Genomic DNA, 18,649 nt, shown 5'->3' with positions numbered 1-18,649 from the left:
ACCCTTCCCCAGTCAATTTATTAATAGTAATAATAATAAAAGAAGAGATCGACGTGGAAACACGCTACCTACCCACAAATACATCATCATCTTGAGAGGGAGAGGAAGGAAAAAAATATTTTTTCAAGGGCTCTGTCAGCACACTCTTGTCACTAAGTATGTCTGGAAGGAGGAAGAAAAGAACTGGACCCCGTGAGGAGGAAGCAAAAAAAAAAAAGAAAGAAAGAAAAAAAGAAAAAAAATCTTGCCTTTTTCCTGTCAAGTCCTTACAGTAGTCTTCTGTTTTTCCTTATACAAAACTGGGGTTTATTGTTATTTTTGTTTGTTTGTGAGAATGGCATTCGTTCACGTTCAGTGGCTTTTTTCTGCACAAGGCGAAATTGCTCCGGGCTGCTTTATTCCCCCCCCCACTTCCCCCCTTCTTGTTTTCCCTCTTCCTCTCCACCACCACCACCACCACTTCTTCCTCCCTAACTCAGCCTGTCCTTTGCTTGACTGTCAGACCCGCTTAGGTAACAATTCTTGGTGGTGTCTGTTTAATGAGCAGATCCCCGCACAAAAAGGCAGCCTACTACCGTGGTGGAGTCGAGAAAGGTTGGGGGGGGGGGAGGAAGAGAGAGAGAGAGAGAGAAGGGGGGGAAATAATTAAATAACCAGGAAAGATGCAGGAATTTAAAGGGAAGAAGGGGGGGGAGATTTCTTAAAAATGTCTCGAACAACAAAAAAAGGAAGAGCTAAGCAGGTGATCTCTCAATGCAACTCAAGCCATTCCATTACTCACGCAGGGAACCTGTCTAAGGAGGAGGGGGGGATTCTCACATTGCAAGATTTAAAAAAATATTAAAAAAATAAAACTCAAAGCAACAGTCCTAAGGAAGAGCCAACGCGGCAGCCTGCCTTCCCTCCTTTCTATCTCTTTAAATGCACTTCAGATAAAAAAGAATCATCCAGTCAGGTCAAGGCCTCCCCAATCTTATTACTCAAAGCGCAAGAGTGTTCAACATACTTTTCTACAGCCATCTACTGACTTCATGATGCTACTGCCTCTGCTGCTTAAACCCTGCGGAGAGAAATAAACTGCCTGCATATGGTGTGTGTGTGTGTGCGGGGTGGGTGGGGAGGGAATAGACTCTTCCCCCCCACTCCCCTGGTATTTTAAAATATATCTGGTTGGAAAGGTCACAACTGGGTTGAGAGAGAGACCTTTCGGCATAAAACAGGAACGTTAATTTTGTTAATTTTGAGATCGAGAGGAGGCTCGAAATAGTTTCGGCGTTTTAAGCACAGCGCGCAGGTCAGGGGGTGTGTACCAAAACGGTTAGTCTTTTGACAGGCACCTGACCTGCGTTGGCGTTCTCGGGATTCAGGATTTGAACTCGGGGCCGGCGAAAGTAGGCACATAGTCAAGTCAGAAGCATAGTTAATTCATTGCCATAATCTGCACACACACAAAGGACAGAAAATAGATCTCCTTCACAACAGGGGGTTCCAACTGCTATTTATGCAGCAGGGGGTATTTGTATCAAAACTCTACCTGCACATTTTGGGACCCTAAGGAGGGAACTAAAATATAACCTAAGTTATTTTTAAATGGTATGAAGATATGTGAGGATCATTCCCATGTCCTGATTATCCATTGGAAATAAATTTCTGGGCTAAAAGGGGGAGAAAGCAGTACCCACTGCAGTTTTTCACAGATGCATACGGGGACAGCCATGCTCTTCTAATTCCGGTCCTACAACTCACACTAAGAATCGCTGCCTGTCCAACACACATGCGCACACACATACACACGATTGTACACTGCTGAAGACTCCCCTCCCCTCTACCTGCTTCATCACATTTTTTCATTTACTTGGCAACGACGACCCTTAGAGAACCATTTTAAAAAGCAACAGGGAAATAGGTGGCTTTTTTTTAAGATACTAGGGGAAATATAACATTGTTGGCATCTTTTAAAGGTTCACTATGAACCTCGCTCACTCTGGCACTGGGGGGAAGACATCTACCTCCACCCCCACCTAGAGGGTCAACTTTGGCAGATCTGGGGAACAGGACTGAATGCTGATCTATGGCAGCTGCAGCAAATAACATTAAAAAAAAAACTCCCAAAATTTCAGAACATCCAAAATAAAAACAGCCTTGCTGGACCAGGCTATCTAGCCCACTATACTATTTCACTCAGTGGCCAACCAAATGGCACAGAAGAATCACAGTGAGGGGAAAGGGGACAAAAGACCCCCTCTGCAATGCTGCTGCATCCAGCTACTGTCATTCAGAGGTAGACTGCTCTTGGCCAAGAAGGCCCCATTTAACAGTTCATTAGCCCAATCCTCCTTTTAAACCAACTAAACTAGGGGGCCAACCCTGTAAAAAGCTCCCCAAAGTGATTACGTGTTGCGTGAAGAACTCTCTCCATTCAGCATGCTTTATCTGACCAAAAGGCAACCAACAGGGAGACTGTTTGGCACAAAGGAATAGGGGTGGGGGAACACAAAATAAAGATGGGCTCAATTCATACCAGCAAAATACAAAAGCAAAACAGAATTTTCAAGCGGAAATGGCAGGGAGGCAAGATCAGATACCCACAAACTTCAGCCTGGGTTCACTATTCATTTTCTTTAGCCAATTCTGGATTCTCCCTACTCCTCCAATCAATTGAGGTTATAGCATTGGTTCACACAGCCGAATGGTACTGGCTTTCACTTAACCACCCCACCCTTAGCCAGGTTCCATCTGACAGATAAGACACAGAGCTTGATTTAATACCAGGGCCAACTCTAAATCAATCTGAACTTCTTTAGCTCACACAGTTAAAAAGAAAACATGTTGCATAGGCAAAGGCTACCAATATTTCCAAGACATCTCTGCCTGGACAGGTAAATCACTCTTTCAAGGAGGGGTCTTTTGGAAGTAAACATAATGGGGTGGATCCAACCAACCTCCAAGAAGCACACCCTCCAACCTAGGGAACTTTCCTCCAGCTTAAGTGGCCCTTCCTCCAATGGAAGAGCCACTTAAATTGGGGGAAGGCTCCTTCAAACTTTGCTCAGTGGGGTGGAAAGATAGGGGTAGGATCCTCTCCAGTGTCAACAAAGACCAGATCCACAGCCTACATATATCCCCCAAGTCAGCACGGGTAGTGGTGAAGAGCAGTGGTTTGGAGCGGCAGAGTCTGATCTGGAGAACCGGGTTTGATTCCCCACTCCTCCACATGAACGGTGGAGGCTAATCTGGTGAACTGGATTTGTTTCCCCACTCCTCCACATGAGGCTAGCTGGGTGACCTTGGGCAAGTCACTCTCTCTCAGCCTCACCTACCTCACAGGGTGTCTGTTGTGGGGAGGGGAAAGGAAGGTGACTGCAAGCCCGTTTGATTCGGCCTTAAGTGGTAGAGAAAGTCGGCATATAGAAACCAATCTTCTTCTTCAAGTCTAAGCGCCACTAAAAGCAACAGCCCTAGATTGGTGTGGCTTTGCACGGGATTACTCTTTTTTTGCAAAGCTAATCTGAATTACTGCCACATGTTGCAGTAGTTGTGCTCATGTTTTCCGTTCAGGAGTGCGGACAAAAGCGCAGAACCCTTCCCGGGCTTGTACAAAGAGATGGCTCCACAAAAGCACAAACGGCATACACAAGACTGTGTACCCGAATCCCTGCAACACAACTTGTGGAAATACTGGTTCTTTGATTTGTGGACCAGCCTATGCAAGAAAGCCGCTGCAGTTACCCTCACCCCCAATCCAGTGATAGCATTTGCAACGCTGGAAGTTTGGGACACTTAGCTACGTCACTGAATGTCCCCGTACGCTGTTGGCATCTCTGTTCTCAGGGAGAGCAAGTCCCACAGCTGCAGGGCAAATATCAAGACCTTATAAAGGTGCTTTATGTTTGCACAAAGTATTGGGAAAGCGGAGTTCCTACAGCTCAGGTTTATGCTGTAGTAACACAGAAAGTTCTGTAATACACCTTTAACACCCAACTCGCATCACGAGGGCATCCAAAAATCGGCACCCAGAGAGGCCAACATGCTCACATTTAATAATGATCCTTCAGCTCAGTATGTCTGTTGTGCAAAGTATTAGATTACTCTATATTAACTTAGATAATAATGCATTTTCAAATATCACATTAGAAAGAATTAGATTCCAGTGGTTAAACCGAAAATAAATTTTCTGATAGCGCCTTAGTGAATCTGATTCCATACGCCTCAGGAGTGCGTACGAGGCTCCAGAAGTTTCGAAGGGCAGTTAAAGATGTTATTAATACGATAAAAAAGAGTGTGCACAGTTATAGCACATAAATCATATTTTTACATCAGAATTTCCCTGTTTTTGGAGCATAGAGGCTCCACAGACAGCATATAAAACTTCACTGAACAGTGCCTCGGGGCTGTGTCAACTAATTATTTCTGTATTTGAAATTCCGTTCATTATGAAATGGATTACTCCAATCAATTTTTTACATCTTATTCCCTGAAACCAGTGAAAAGGCACTCTCCGCTGCTGCCGCCTATTCAAGAAGTACAAGAGCTTTCTTTCTTTCTTTCTTTCTTTCTTTCTTTCTTTCTTTCTTTCTTTCTTTCTTTCTTTCTTTCTTTCTTTCTCTTTCTTTCTTTCTTTCTTTCTTTCTTTCTTTCTCTTTCTTTCTTTCTTTCTTTCTCTCTCTCTCTCTCTCTCTCTCTCTCTCTCTCTCTCTCTCTCTCTCTCTCCCTCTCCCTCCCTCCCTCCCTCCCTCCCTCCCTTCCTTCCTTCCTTCCTTCCTTCCTTCCTTCCTTCCTTCCTTCCTTCGATAAAAATGTAAAATCGGGCTCAGAAAGGTACACTAAGGCCATTTATGCAAGGTCAATTTTGATGCTCGCTCAAAGCTGTTTTTTTTTTTAATGCGACCTTTAAAATGCTTATTCATGATGCAAAAGGAGAAATTCAACTCCCCCCCCCCCTCTCGCCTGGCTCCTTTGTTCCTTCCATTAGCAACCTCCGTTTGCATAGCTAAAGCGTGGCTGTGAATTTTGCATGCTTCTTTGAAGGGATTCTTCGAGGCGAGGGCGGAGCAAACACAAAAGGTCGTGTTAAAGGGACTCTTAAGAAATGCGAAGCAGGTATGCGCGGCGGTCACTTCCTGAATGACGGTTCAGCGTGCAAAACTAAAAAAAAATGCACTTGAACTCGCTGCTAATTACCAAGCATGAATGGCCTAAGAAAAGAACCACATTGTCAGCAGAATTAGAGGCTGCACCCTCAAGTCCTAGATGGACTGTACCACTTCAGGGACCAGAATGGCTCAAGTTGGTACAAAACTCCACGTAAAAAGCTAGCGCGTCAAAAAGAAAGATCTTATCCTTTACCTTTACATGCTAGTTCTATTGATGCAGGGAGTTTTTGTTTGAAGGAGGACTATTCCAACATAAAGTCCCTCGCTATCCATTTGAAACAGTGCATGCCAGCAAGGTAGACTTCCTTTTGCCAATGTCTTCCCATTTAAATTAATATATTTCCAGTGTTATTTCTTGCATCCTTTGTGTAAAAATGCAAGATTTGAGTCCAGTAGCACTTTCAAGATGAACATGATTTCAAGGGTGTAATCTTCTGAGAGCCAAAGCTACCTTCGTCAGATATCTGACAAAGGGAGCCAACAAGACATCTGAAGAAGGGAGAGTTGACTCAGGAAATGTTGTTGGTCTCTAACTGGACTTGCATCTCTTCTACCGTAGACCAACACAGCTAGACCGTGTAAAAACAGTGTGTATACACAAATCCATGGACTGCCAAACAAACAAATCAGTGGGTTATAGATCAAATCAAGCCTGAACTGACCCTAGAAGCTAAAATGACTAAACTAAGGCTATAGTATTTTGGTCACATTATCAGAAAGCAAGAGTCACTAGAAAAGACCGTCATGCTCGGAAAAGTTGAGGGCAGCAGGAAAAGAGGAAGACCCAACAAGAGATGGATGGACTCAATAAAGGAAGCCACAGCCCTCAGTTTGCAAGACCTGAGCAAGGCTGTCAAAGATAGGACATTTTGGAGGACTTTCATTCATAGGGTCGCCATGAGTCGGAAACAACTTGACGACACTTAACACACACACACACACACAAATAGGGTAAAATGACACATAAACATCAAAAAATCAACAACCTACAAAACTGATGAACGAACAACCACATCAAAAACATACCAAATCGAACAAACAAACAAAAATATCTGCATTGGTCCCAAAGCCAAAGATTTGCTCAAGTAGTGGACAGGCAGGTGGGTTTAGTTTGCTTATTTCATTGTGCAGATACAATGCAAAAAAAAAATGTGATGAACGACGTCGCTTCAGACTGGATAAAATCACATCTGAGAACAATCGCTCCTTCTATGTGATTATGGCTTGAGCAATTGCATTGTGATTCATTACAGGTACCTAGGAATGCAGAAGGTAGTATCAAATGCACAAGTGTTACTACTCACTCTACCCCAATCAAATTTAGCTCAATTAATTAGAGCACATCTTATTCTCTGAGGGTGTTATTACAGGGTACCCCACGAGGCGCAATATCTAAACTGGAAGCGCAAGAACGCCTGGACCCTTGACTCAACCCTACCCCATTTATAAACAGCGGGAGACATTAGAGATCTCCAAGTGCATTGCAAAGAGAATAATGCTTCCCAATTCAAATTCAAACTGCTTTGCATGCATTATCTTTTTTTGTATCCCCACAGGTCTGCATTATCATCCCTGTATCACAGAGGCAGAGTTGTGGCTGAGAGAGAACAGCTAACCTAAGGCCCAAATGTAGAAAGAGACAGTTCAAAGCTGAGGCAAGGGTTTATTATTATTTTTTGTTACCCTTCTCCTTTCTTACAAAATGCCTACTCAAACCCCACCTTTGCCATGTAGCCTTTGCCATGACCCCTTGGGTCCCTTTCCCTGCTGAATCTGAGGCTTACTCTAGACATAGGGTTGCCAGGTCCCTCTTCGCCACCGGCGGGAGGTTTTTGAGCTGGAGCCTGAGGAGGGTAGGGTTTGGGAAAGGGAGGGACTTCAATGCCATCGAGTCCAATTGCCAAAGCAGCCATTTTCTCCAGGTGAACTGATCTCTATCGGCTGGAGATCAGTTGTAATAGCAGATCTCCAGCTAGTACCTGGAGGTTGGCAACCCTAACTAGACAGGACGGAGAAGGGTGATCAGTGATTGGATCTTGCCATTTTTTTCCCTTGAAGTTAATTGCAGCCGAATGCTGCTCCAATTCAGAGCCATGCAAGGATGGGAAAGAGCGTTTGCCTCTTTCTACCACCACCCCATTTTGCCTGTACAAATCTTTCACCCCCACACTTCACATGGTATCATGCACCATCGCTACATGGTTTGAACACTCACTTTACACACAAGTTTGTGTGTGTGTGAATTTCTAATATTTATACAGGCCATATGGTAGGCAAGACTTTCTTTTACTTGCAGCGATACAAACACCAGATGCTAAGAGAGCAGGTCCTCCCAGGCTTTTTTTTTCTCAGCAAGAGTGATGCCTTCACCACCCACTTCCCTGCATATGTCAGAAGCATCCTCAGCCCACCTCGCTCAGTTGTCAGGATCTCACATCCCAAGATAGCAATTCCCATTGCGTAATAAAACCTTAAGATACAGTGAGACAAGACGAAGGGGTAGGGAAGGGAAATGCAGCATCGAAACCTTACCTCCCTGGATGGAGACAGTGGTTAATTAATGCCATTACCAGAGAGCAGCACGTATTCCCTACAGATAATGCTTATGAACGGAGTCTGGGTGCAGAATAGAAAGCCCTATAGCAGGGGTGGGGGATCTTTTTATAACATCATTTGTGGCCCATACAAAATTATCAACTTAAAAATTAGCCAACCAAGCCCCAAGCAGGCAGCGCCCCCAGATGACCCCCCTTGCACAGGCAAGCAGGCAGGCATCCAACCATTAGTGCACTCGCCCACCTGGTGGCACAGGATGGTCTGTTGCACCAGCTGGGCGTCGCCGTCTGGCCAGAAGCCAGAGTTGCTCCTGCTCCGCACAGTCGGGGCCGGATTCTACATCCGGCTCCTGCTACCTCCGCCTGCAGGGATGAAATGAGGTCACACTGGCTAAGAACTCCCCCCCTGTGCGCATTCTGACCCTGACCCCTTTAACCCCTCCATTGTCGCCATTTCTGCCCCCAGCCCTCTTGTAGTACAAAGGGAATATGTTTCTCCACGGCCCAGGTGGGAAAGGGTTAAAACAGTTTCTTGGGCAGTCCTAGCAGCTCCATAGCTAACGACTGTTCTGCAAGGGGGGGAAAGAAGGTTCCTTTTCTCAAAACAAACTCACATCCGCCTTGAATAGAGGCTATTCCTGTCACTGGGAGGGGGAGGATCGCATGTCTTAGACCCTTCTGAGCTAGAGATCTGCCAGGACTCACAAAGTGCCAGACCAAATGATTTCGTGGGCCTTAAACGGCTTGCGGGCCTGACGTTCCCCACCCCTGCCCAATAGTCTCCTGATGGTAAGTTATACTGAATGAAGGCACGAACGACCAACAAGGGACATGCCTAGGCTCTGAAGGTCTTCCTGTGTTTCAAAACTCTTTCCTTGCCATCATGGCTGGTCAAAGAAGTCAGCACATTGCAAAACCCTTGCCTTCATCTTCCTTTATCTTTGTCTGTTAAGAAATGGGAAACCATTTTTTTTAAATGAGCGCTAATTTCTCCACTCAGCTGCAGTGTTCTCCCCAGTTTGGTTTGGATCTGAGAGAACAGGATTGTCGCAACTTTCAGTGATGAACAGACCATCAGTAGGTTGTCAGACTTGCCTGGGAACAAGGAGTGGGAAGGATGAAACATAATTCCACCTTATACCGTCTAGACCAGGAGTAATCAGATATAGAGCTGTACCGTAAAACCAAAGGTGAGACAGATAGACCAGGACCACAAAACTGAAGGACTGAAGACCTTCTGACGACCAAGATCCAGCCACAAATTGGCTCCTCCGGTCCCATAACCAAATATTGCTGTAACCATGACTCCCAGAATCCACTGGAGGAAGAACTGGAGGAAGGGTCTCCCTATAGGGATAGCCCAGACTAGCTGCCCCCCCCCAGCTGCTCCCCTTTTGGAAGGGTCTCCATCTGTAATCTGTCCATTATGCAAGTCAAGGCAAGTTTTATTGCAATACAATATCAGCTCTAGGTAAAAATCAAAGTTAGGATAAAATAATAAAATAATAAAAGTTAAGAATTCTGGAAGGATGATTTGAAGAATAGGGGGAAAGATCTTCTATTGGGAAACGTTTTCAGTTAGCCGCTTACAAATCCCACTAGACCAGAGGCAGAATTTGGCTACTTGAATGGTTATCTCCCGAGAGGAGTCCATTATGCAACATCAGTGTTCTTGAATGACTGAGAATGTGCTATTCCCTTTCCACGCTTTTTTATTAGGCATTACTGGCACATGGGAATGCTGAGCCAAGGAAAGCTGGAAATCACAAGGGAGGCCAGAAGTAGAACAGATATACAGGTGACTTTTTGGTTAGATAGATGACTTCTTGGTTTCTTTCGAGATGTGGATTAGAAGATGGGTGGTGGAGGTCAATTCTTTCTTCCCCCTCTCTTCTGGGGCATTTAATTCCTTACAGCAGTCCTGGTTGCAACCTGGGAATGGAGCTAACGGACTAAATGAATGTGGTCATTAAGGATTACCCCATCGCGCTAAGCACACAGCCTTTTATTGTGGAATTTTTTTTATTTTAAGTCAAAGAAAGGAATTTAAAAAAATTGAACTCCAAAGCACCTTAATTTGCAAGCTTCCCCGGTGGGTTGGTTCCAAAGATTCATTTTGCTCCTTTTGTGTTAATTTGAATACGAGTCCTTGGTGGGATATCGCCCAGAGGTCAGAGTTGAGATCTTGCAAACGGCTTCATTTATTTGGGAAGGAGCTCCCCCCTCTCTCTTTTACCGCCAGCCCGACCGCCTCTGTGAAGGATTCTCCAAAAGAGCACTTGAAGCAGAATTGATGTCGGCCGAGCTTTAAACAGCTGCCGAACCCCACCGTTGTTCACCGGCTCATGAACACCCTGGCCATTTTATGTCAGCTCTGTTTTTGTCTGTGTTAATCGATTCTAGCCTATATAATTAGTTTCCAGTTTTACCTTTTACAGTGCTTGGGCAGCTGAGGGAAAATGAAACCAGCAACAGCAACAACAAGAAAAAAAAAAGATTTTGAAGTCAAAGAGTGAGGAAGAAATACTAGGGAGGGCGGGGGAGAGTTGTAATAAAGTTTTAGAGTCAGTTCGGGACAATGAACCTTTTCTGTACCCGTACTTGCATTTTCTCCTTCTTACTGAAACCAGGAAAATGTCCAACGCTAAGACCTGCATGATCTATCTAGAGCATTTTTTATTCCCACTCTTCCTCCACAGAGATCAGAACAGCTTACATGGTTCTCCTTTCAACTGTTTCATTCTCACAAGGGATAATTAGGATGAGTGCCTGGTCCAGGGTCACCCTGAGAACTTCATGGCTTAGCGGAGATTTGAATACAGGCCTACAAATGCAAAACACTGGTTGGATATTGTGATAGACACATTGCATGGACCATGTGCAAAAGACATGCTAATGTACCTCCTTGCTGGTAGAATCCTGCCTGTTTAATGTATTATTTATTTCATGTATACCCCAATGGGAGCCCAAAGCAGCTTGCATCCTTCTCTCCTCCATGCTTTCCTCACAACCACCCTGTGAGATGTGTTAGGCAGAGTGTGCAACCGGCCCAAGGTCACCCAGCAAGTGGAACTGGAATTAGAACCTGGATCTCCAGGGGCCAAGTCCTACCACTACACCACACTGCCTCCACACCACACCATAAGCACTGTCTTGTCCTCGTCACAAGATTTCCTCTCCCCCCTGTGCCATTTTTATGACCTGTGTCATCTTTTTAAGTTGCCTGGCGGCCCCTTTCACTGAGGTCTCCCCTTTTCGGTGGAGAAGCACAGGTTACCGGTTGTTGTTTTTTGTAGCAACGGGAGAGCCTTGGACTATGGGTGTACTGAATGTCAGGGTGTTAGATCGCAGGGAAGTAAGCCAACAATTCCAAGATCCCAGTGAATGAGTCAGTCAGTCATCCTATGAAGTCCAAGAGTCTTTGTGCGTCACAATGCCACCACAAAAGTCCTCAGCAAGGAATCCCACAGAGTAATTTTGCATCATGTGCAGAAGTCCTTTGCTTGAAATGTACAGACTATTATTGTTCCAACAGTATAAGGTGGCTCTTTATATCCTGGTAAAAATGCTAAGGAAAAAAATTTTTTTAAAGCATTTCTGTGAAATTTGTCATGGATTTCAAGCCAAGCGCAACATGCGCAGAAGCCCCATTCATTCCACCACGTCTTCACAAAGAATATTCTGTAGACACTCTACAGTGGGGTATCATTAGTGTCTCCACTGAAAGGCAGGGCTGTTCTCCAGTTCCTCTTGTTTTCTTGACCTAACAAGTATTTTGTTTTTTATCCGTTGTTTCCCTCAGAGAAAAAAGAGTTTCTAAGCAGGAGCTGTCTTTCAATCACATGCCAGGGGAGCCCTCCTAACCCAGTGAATGAGAGTGAAGATGTTAAGGACGATGCTCGGGGACTCGGGGAGACGGCATCGCCAGCTCCTTTCGGTTGTTATTTCCACACTTTTTTTTTTTAATGGGCTAGCCTCCATCCAGGCTGGACTTAGCGAACTGGTTGTCGTGAGCTGCGCTGAAGATGTATCAGCAAACCGAGGTGATCACCAGAAAACTCCCCCCCCACATCATGACAACACAACATTCAACATTGAACACAACGTAATATTAAGAAGTGCATAGCTAGAAGCTACTGCAGTGTTACCATAACTGTTTGACTGGGGATGGTTAGGCATGGCTTAAGCACCAGGATCTAACCCTTTTTCCTTTGCCAACAGGGATGAGTTGATGTGGGTTTTCCCATGCACTGTCATTGATTCCACACCACCAATTTTCTGTTGCCGTCAACTACTACTATTTGTTGTGGTTTTCAACACAATTTGCACGCAATGGGGGCACACAAAGCAGAGAAAACGAATCCATGAATGGCAGTGGTTCAAGTGAAGGATTCCTGGGTGAATCAGAATCAGATTTATTAATACGGCAAAGCCATTAAAATATTCATATCAATTACAAAGTAGAATTAAAAGGTACGGTATCTAAAAGTATGGGATATAGACTTCTTAAATAAATAAATAAATCAGCTAAAAACCTCAGATTAATATAACATTCTCCATTTTTGGTTAAATTGCCAAGCCCCTGCTTTGTCCGACGAATCTTGTATACTGTAGCACAGAATTTAGCTTCTGTTTCATCCTCTGGGCTGACCCTTCCCATAGGAGATTCCTCAGCCTCCCTTCCTCAGAGCTGTCCTTTGTTAGATTAGGGAGAGGGGAAATTAGCTTAGATCTTGCTTCCTCATAGAAGGAGCATCTTAAGAAAATGGGCGCAATAGACTCGACTTCACCCCACTTACAGGGACACACCCATTCTGATCTTGATAACCTGTTGAATCTGGCTTCTAGAATCGCCAAAGGTAGGGCAGAACTTCTGGCTAACAAAAAAGCCCTTTGTTTGTTTGTTTGTTTCCAGGAACGACAGGTATTCTGCTGGTGGGATTCCTGGGTGTGTTTCTCACAAGGGAGAAGTAGAACGGAAAAGGGGAACATGCCAACAAAACCAGCAAACTCGCAAATAATTGGTTGAATTCCCTAATTCCGTTTTGTTAGTTCTCAGGCCACTGATCTTGGGGTCTTGGGCCTGGAGAATGTGCCCCCCAGGACTAGGCCCGCTTACAACCACCTCTACTTCCAGCAAGGCTCTTACAGTGGGTTTCCAGTCCTGATAAAGAAACCCAAATGTGACCAAGCTTAACACAGTGGCTTCTTACCTCCAAGCAAACCTCTAAATCCTTTGCCTGTGCTTGCTATGCTAATGCTGGCATTCCTAATCTTCCTGCTATTTAGTCACTGATGCAATTAAGAGGGTGAACTGGGCAAGCAGATTATTTTAGGAACTGTTACATATATCAGGGCGGGTTGGGGAGCAGGCAGGATGGACAAAGAGGAGTCGAGATACTGCTGACCCAACCTTCCTAACTTTTAAATAGCGCTGCAAACCTTAGCATTCCAGGAAAGCAGATGTGCATAAAGAGGGGCTGAAAATGAAATCTGCCTGCGCTGATGGTCTGTTTCGGCACGCCGGCCGACCCGAATGGGCTAAGCACTTTCAAACCTGACAACACAGCCCTGCTCCCGTCACCAAGTCTGGTGGCTCCCCAAATGTATTTTGACTGCTGTCTTCAATACAAGTTATTAAAAAAAAAAGATGAGAGAGAGAGAGAGAGAATGAACATTTGCTAGGAAAATCTTCCCTCATTCTCTTGAGAAAGCCCTACGTTAATTTGCTGTTAGAATGGCATAAATGTTCTTTCAGGAGTATGTCCAATTCTCTATGTCAGTTGCTAATTTGAGCCTGGTATCATCTCACCTTCCTTTCGGTCTCCTTTGCAAAAAAAATAAAATAAAAAATTGAGATTTAAAAAATTGCATTTCTCTCTCTACTCTTTCTGCCTTATCTTGCTCTCATTCATGCATATAACGTTGTTTGAAACATCTGTTGGTCGGCGACCGGGAAAATAAAACACTCTTCAATAGTTACATAGAGATTTCAAGTGCTTTTCCTTATCTTCCAACGCAGCGTTCTGCGTGCCCAGACAGTTTCCAAAAAGGAGCATATGAACGGCACACTCCACATTTTACAGCAACTGCAACAACCCAGTGTCGATCACAGAAAACCTTGCACTAGAAACAAGGAAGGGATCCTGAATGTGCTGTTCATTATTTGCCAGGATGGGCCAGGCCCGAAAACTACAGGGAGACGATAAGAGTGGTGAAAAACCTCTAGTGTTTCTTGGAGTTCTGCAGACGCAATTGCCATTCTAGCAGATTCTTGCAATGGAAGGAGATAGATAACAAGCATGCACAAAAAAAAATAAAGCAACATAAGGTTTTGCTTTAAAAAAAAAGATTTTGAAGAAAAGAAGCAGAAATGCACTAACAAAAATTTCCTTTGGGGCCACCCACTGAACTCTTAAAACCCATTACATTCTAACCCATGTATTTTAGTGACAAGCAATTTTAAAAATAACTCTTTTAGTAAGTGTGCAAGCTTATACATCATTAGGAATGGGAGTTCTACAAATATGGGACACCGCAGCAAATTAAAAGCCAAGTTGAAGAAGGCATCTCACAGATTACAGTTTGTAGGTGTATGCCTAAATATGAAACACAGATAGTTCCTCGCATGGCATAGCAATGAAACCCAGGTTTAACACAGAATGTGTGCTAAATAGGAGGCCCCTAAAGATCACGGAGCTCAGGCAAGTGTAACAGTTCGATATCTGTTTCTTTAAACACCCACTGTTCAGAATCAAGGCAAAACAATGTATTACCCTTGGCATGGGGATGGTGCCGAAAATAGCCCTCCCCTGTGCCAGAGAAAGACTTTCTCTGCTGACAGGTAAGCCAACGGCACGTCCGCACACTTCAGCTTCGTATGTTCATCAGTTTTAATGAGAACGTGATGGTTCTGATAAATCCAGGAACTTCTTGTTAAAAAAAAAAGTGAGGGGGGGAATCTAAGCCACAGAGAAAGAGTCTATCGTAAATGGAAGACTGTCTTCTCAGACTGTCATTGACACTTTTTATAGCTTTATGAATTACAGCTTATTTCTACCTTAGGCTGTGATCCTAGGCTGCTTCATAGCTTTAAATAAACGGGTTTGATTCATGTTTCAAAGACTGGGTTTGTTTCCCCGCAGCCACAATGTGAAATGAAGTAGGAAAGCATCCTGCAAACCCTACACACACACACACAAACCTAATGATTTGAGGCAAGCTAGGAAGTTTGTTTTTTCACAGGCATTTACCACGGACTGACGAATTAGTAACCCAATTGAATTCCACGTGATCTATAAAACAATGAAAGAAAGACTAACATAAGAAAGGCTCTACTGGATCAGACCAAGGCCTGTCAAGTCCAGCAGTCTGTTCACACAGTGGCCAACCAGGGGCCTCTAGGAAGCCACAAACAAGACGACTGCAGCAGCATTATCCTGCCTGTGTTCCACAGCACCCAAAATAATAGGCATGCTCTTCTGATACTAGAGAGAACAGGTATGCAGCATGACCAGCATCCATTCCAACTAATAGCCATGAATACCCCTTTCCTCTATGAACATGTCCACTCCCCTCTTAAAGCCCTCCAAGCTGGCAGCCATCACCACATCCTGGGGCAGGGAGTTCCACAATTTAACTATGCGTTGTGTGAAAAAATACTTCCTTTTATCTGTTTTGAATCGCTCACCCTCCAGCTTCAACAGATGACCTCGTGTTCTAGTATTATGGGAGAGGGAGAAAAACGTCTCCCTGTCCACTCTCTCCAAACCATGCATAATTTTATAGACCTCTATCATGTCTCCCCTTAGCCGCCTTCTTTCCAAGCTAAACAGCCCTAAGCGTCTTAACCTCTCCCCATAGGGCAGTTGCTCTAGTCCCCTAATCATTTTGGTTGCTCTTCTCTGCACCTTCTCAAGCTCTGTAATATCCTTTTTTAGGTGTGGTGACTAGAACAGAATAGCAGGTGAGTGAAAGGGAAGGAATAAAGCGACCCAGTGAGAGACATTTTGACACATCTTGGTACTGTAAGGGGGGGAGATAAGAAACAAATCTAAAAACAAGGTGATTTGGAATAGCATTTCTTTCAGTTGAGAAAATACTAAGAAAACACAGGATATATATGAACGGGAAAGGTGGGAATCACAACATGTTTTAGCTGGTCAGCATCTGAGTATCTTTGGTTGTCTCTATTTGATTCCTGGATTCGTTGGGGTTGTGGAAGAGGAGGACTAACCCTGAACTGGGATTATTTCACAAGGACTAGCAATAGATAACGTGATAGAAATAGGCAATAGTAAATACAAGGGCCTGATCCCGTTTTTCTCCCTTTGTATACCATTTATCACAAACCACCCGCTCAGGAACTCAGTCCTAAAGATGTGGGGTTGATGCTGATGGGGGGTGGAAGGAAGAACAATAAGGAAACCCCTTGGGGGAGAGCACAAAGGGGCATGAGGATACATCAAGGGACTGGATGCCCTATAATTTGGAGGCAGGGGGTAAGGCTCAATACACCTTAACATTTAATATCTGTCAGCCCAGATGACCACAGAAGCCACCACCAGCACAAATATTCATACAATTCATTGGGGATTGGTAACATCCACCTATGGCTATCAACATTCACCTACCTGCCAATATTCACTGTAATATACACAACTGAGAAACCTGGCATCAGCAGGGACATCCTGGGTTGATGAATTGTGCGAATCTATTGGTGAGCAAGGTGGATGCTCATGCACGAGAGAAAAAGTAACTCAATGGTTTTCTGGGGAAGAACATGGAAACTGGAACCACTGTTTGCATGCGCTTCGATTGCATTTGGGAATATGACCCCCATCAAAAGTACAGGCTGCAGCCTTTTATCATATCCCTTCTTCTACCGTCCCAAAACAAAACACTTCGGACGCCAAGGCAGCAACACAAGAAATCCATTCCTTCTTTCATGACCCCCTTTCCTTCAAGGCTGTGTTTAAAAACCAATACATTTTCATTTGCACACTGGGGGGAAAACACTTTGTGGGGTTCTTTCGCAGAAAAACACACGACCACGGTCATCATATTCACTTGCCCCCCCCGATCAGTACCAAGCGATATAGACAATTTTAATTAAATGTGTTCTTCCTTTGATTCAAGAGTTCCAGTAGAAATGACGTGGTGACAACATCGAAAGCAATTCACTAATCGCAAACAGATAAACTGTTACACTTACCCTTAGCTGACCTCTTTCACAATTCATCTGTTGTCTTGAAATCTACAAAGAATTGGGGGAAAAAAGCTAAAATGTTTGTTTTTTTCATTTAAAAGATAACGTATATAATTATTTACCAAATTAATCATCTACCAGTTCAAAGAATAAGATGAGAGGGGTAGGGAAGTCAGAGCAGCAATTCACAACTATGAGCGAGAACATAAACACAATCCATTTTGTTGGAACTCTGCCTAGAAGGAAAACAACCTTTGCTTTTGATCAATCCAAGATATGTGGAGCCACCTTGAGCCAAGAGGAAAGACATGTTTTATAAATAAATAAGCAAGGGGGGGTATCAAAAAGTAGCATGAATATTGCCCACTGCGCTTCAAAGTGACAGACCTATCACGACCCATATCTACAATCTTTATTTAGCTACACAGAAGTGGAACAACACCGTCTCAAAGAAGCTGCAAAAATGTATTTCATAAGTATCACCTGACATGGTTTGAGAAGATGAGGCTTTTGTTGGGGAATAATGTACAGCTTGGCACAATTTTTTTTAAAAAGGGGGGGGGGAGAAAGAAGAAGAAGAAGAATGATAAACATGTTTTGCAATAGCCAATCATAACTTCTCAAGTCAATCAAGTTTTATTTCGATACAATATCAGCTGTGAATAAAAATCAAAGTTAGGTTAAAATAATAAAATAATAAAAAGTTGATGATTCTGGGAAGGATGATTTGTTTTTGTTTTTTTGTGTGTTTTTGGCTTTTTAAGATTTATCTTTATAATTGAGGGGATACAGAAAGGAAAAGAAGGGAAGGGTAACCGTTTAATGTACAAAAACAATATAATAAAATCGAAAAGAAAATAAACATAGTCGAATACAGTGCCATATAACAAGCTTGAATGTTAATTAGGTAAGATAAAATATATCTAAATATGTGATTATGATAATAAAGATATAAAGATCAGTCAGATTATCTACCTATTACATAATAAAAATGTATTATACCGTTTAGAAACCCAGGAGTTACATGGTGAATGGTTGGAACACAGTGGATAAAACATTGCCTATTATATATTCTAGCGCTATTCGATATATATCAAACAATTAATTAACTGGAAATCATGTAAGTGTAAAATGATTCCCACTTTTCGTCAAATTGTTCTGTAAGTTCGTTATGATTGGGATTCAGCATAAAAGTCATTTTAGCCATACTAGCTAGTCTAGCAGTTTTTCTTTCCAGTCTTCTATTTCCGATATTTGCATTTGCTTCCAGGTTCTTGCCAGAACCACTCTGGCTGCCGTTGTGGCATACTTAAAAACCTCATGAAATCTCAAAGGCAAATTTGATGGGACCATACTGAGCAGAAAATATTTGGGGTCCAATGATTTGAAGGATGGGAAGGATGATTTGAAGAGGAGGAGGAAAGATCTTCTATGGGGAAAGGTTTTCAATTAGCCGTTTACGAATCCCACTAGACTGGAGGTAGAATTTGGCTACTTGAATGGTTATCTCCAGAGAGGAGTCTGCTAAGAGACGGGACACTTTAACTTCTCAATACCTTCCTGATAGGAATCCCCCCTTGAAATATTCCATCGCAATCTGTGTTGCCCTTGTCACAAAACGGAGCTTTGTGTCTGTCCTTCCCAAATCAGCAGCACAAAAGTTTTCAGACGAACAATTAACTCACCAGTTGGCCCAAGACTACACTTTCCTAGTGGTGCCAACTTAAAAAAAA

At 43.5% G+C, this 18,649-nt stretch overlaps 1 protein-coding gene across 15 annotated transcripts in view; it reads right to left on the bottom strand.

Annotated features, from left to right (window-relative positions):
* The window catches only part of RBFOX1 (RNA binding fox-1 homolog 1), a 1,240,357-nt gene that overhangs the window by 410,747 nt on the left and 810,961 nt on the right, over positions 1-18,649 (bottom strand). For 14 of the 15 annotated variants that reach the window (XM_056866488.1, XM_056866489.1, XM_056866490.1 and 11 more), the window contains one exon: positions 16,923-16,964. In XM_056866488.1, coding sequence (XP_056722466.1) covers positions 16,923-16,964 — 42 coding nt within the window. Of the gene's footprint in view, positions 1-72; positions 102-16,922; positions 16,965-18,649 lie in introns of those variants that run through there. The other variant, XM_056866502.1, reaches the window with a different exon arrangement.

This window comes from Euleptes europaea, chromosome 21, assembly GCF_029931775.1.
Source record: "Euleptes europaea isolate rEulEur1 chromosome 21, rEulEur1.hap1, whole genome shotgun sequence".
Classification (NCBI taxonomy): Eukaryota; Metazoa; Chordata; class Lepidosauria; order Squamata; family Sphaerodactylidae; genus Euleptes; species Euleptes europaea.
This window is presented reverse-complemented; position numbering and strand designations above follow the sequence as displayed.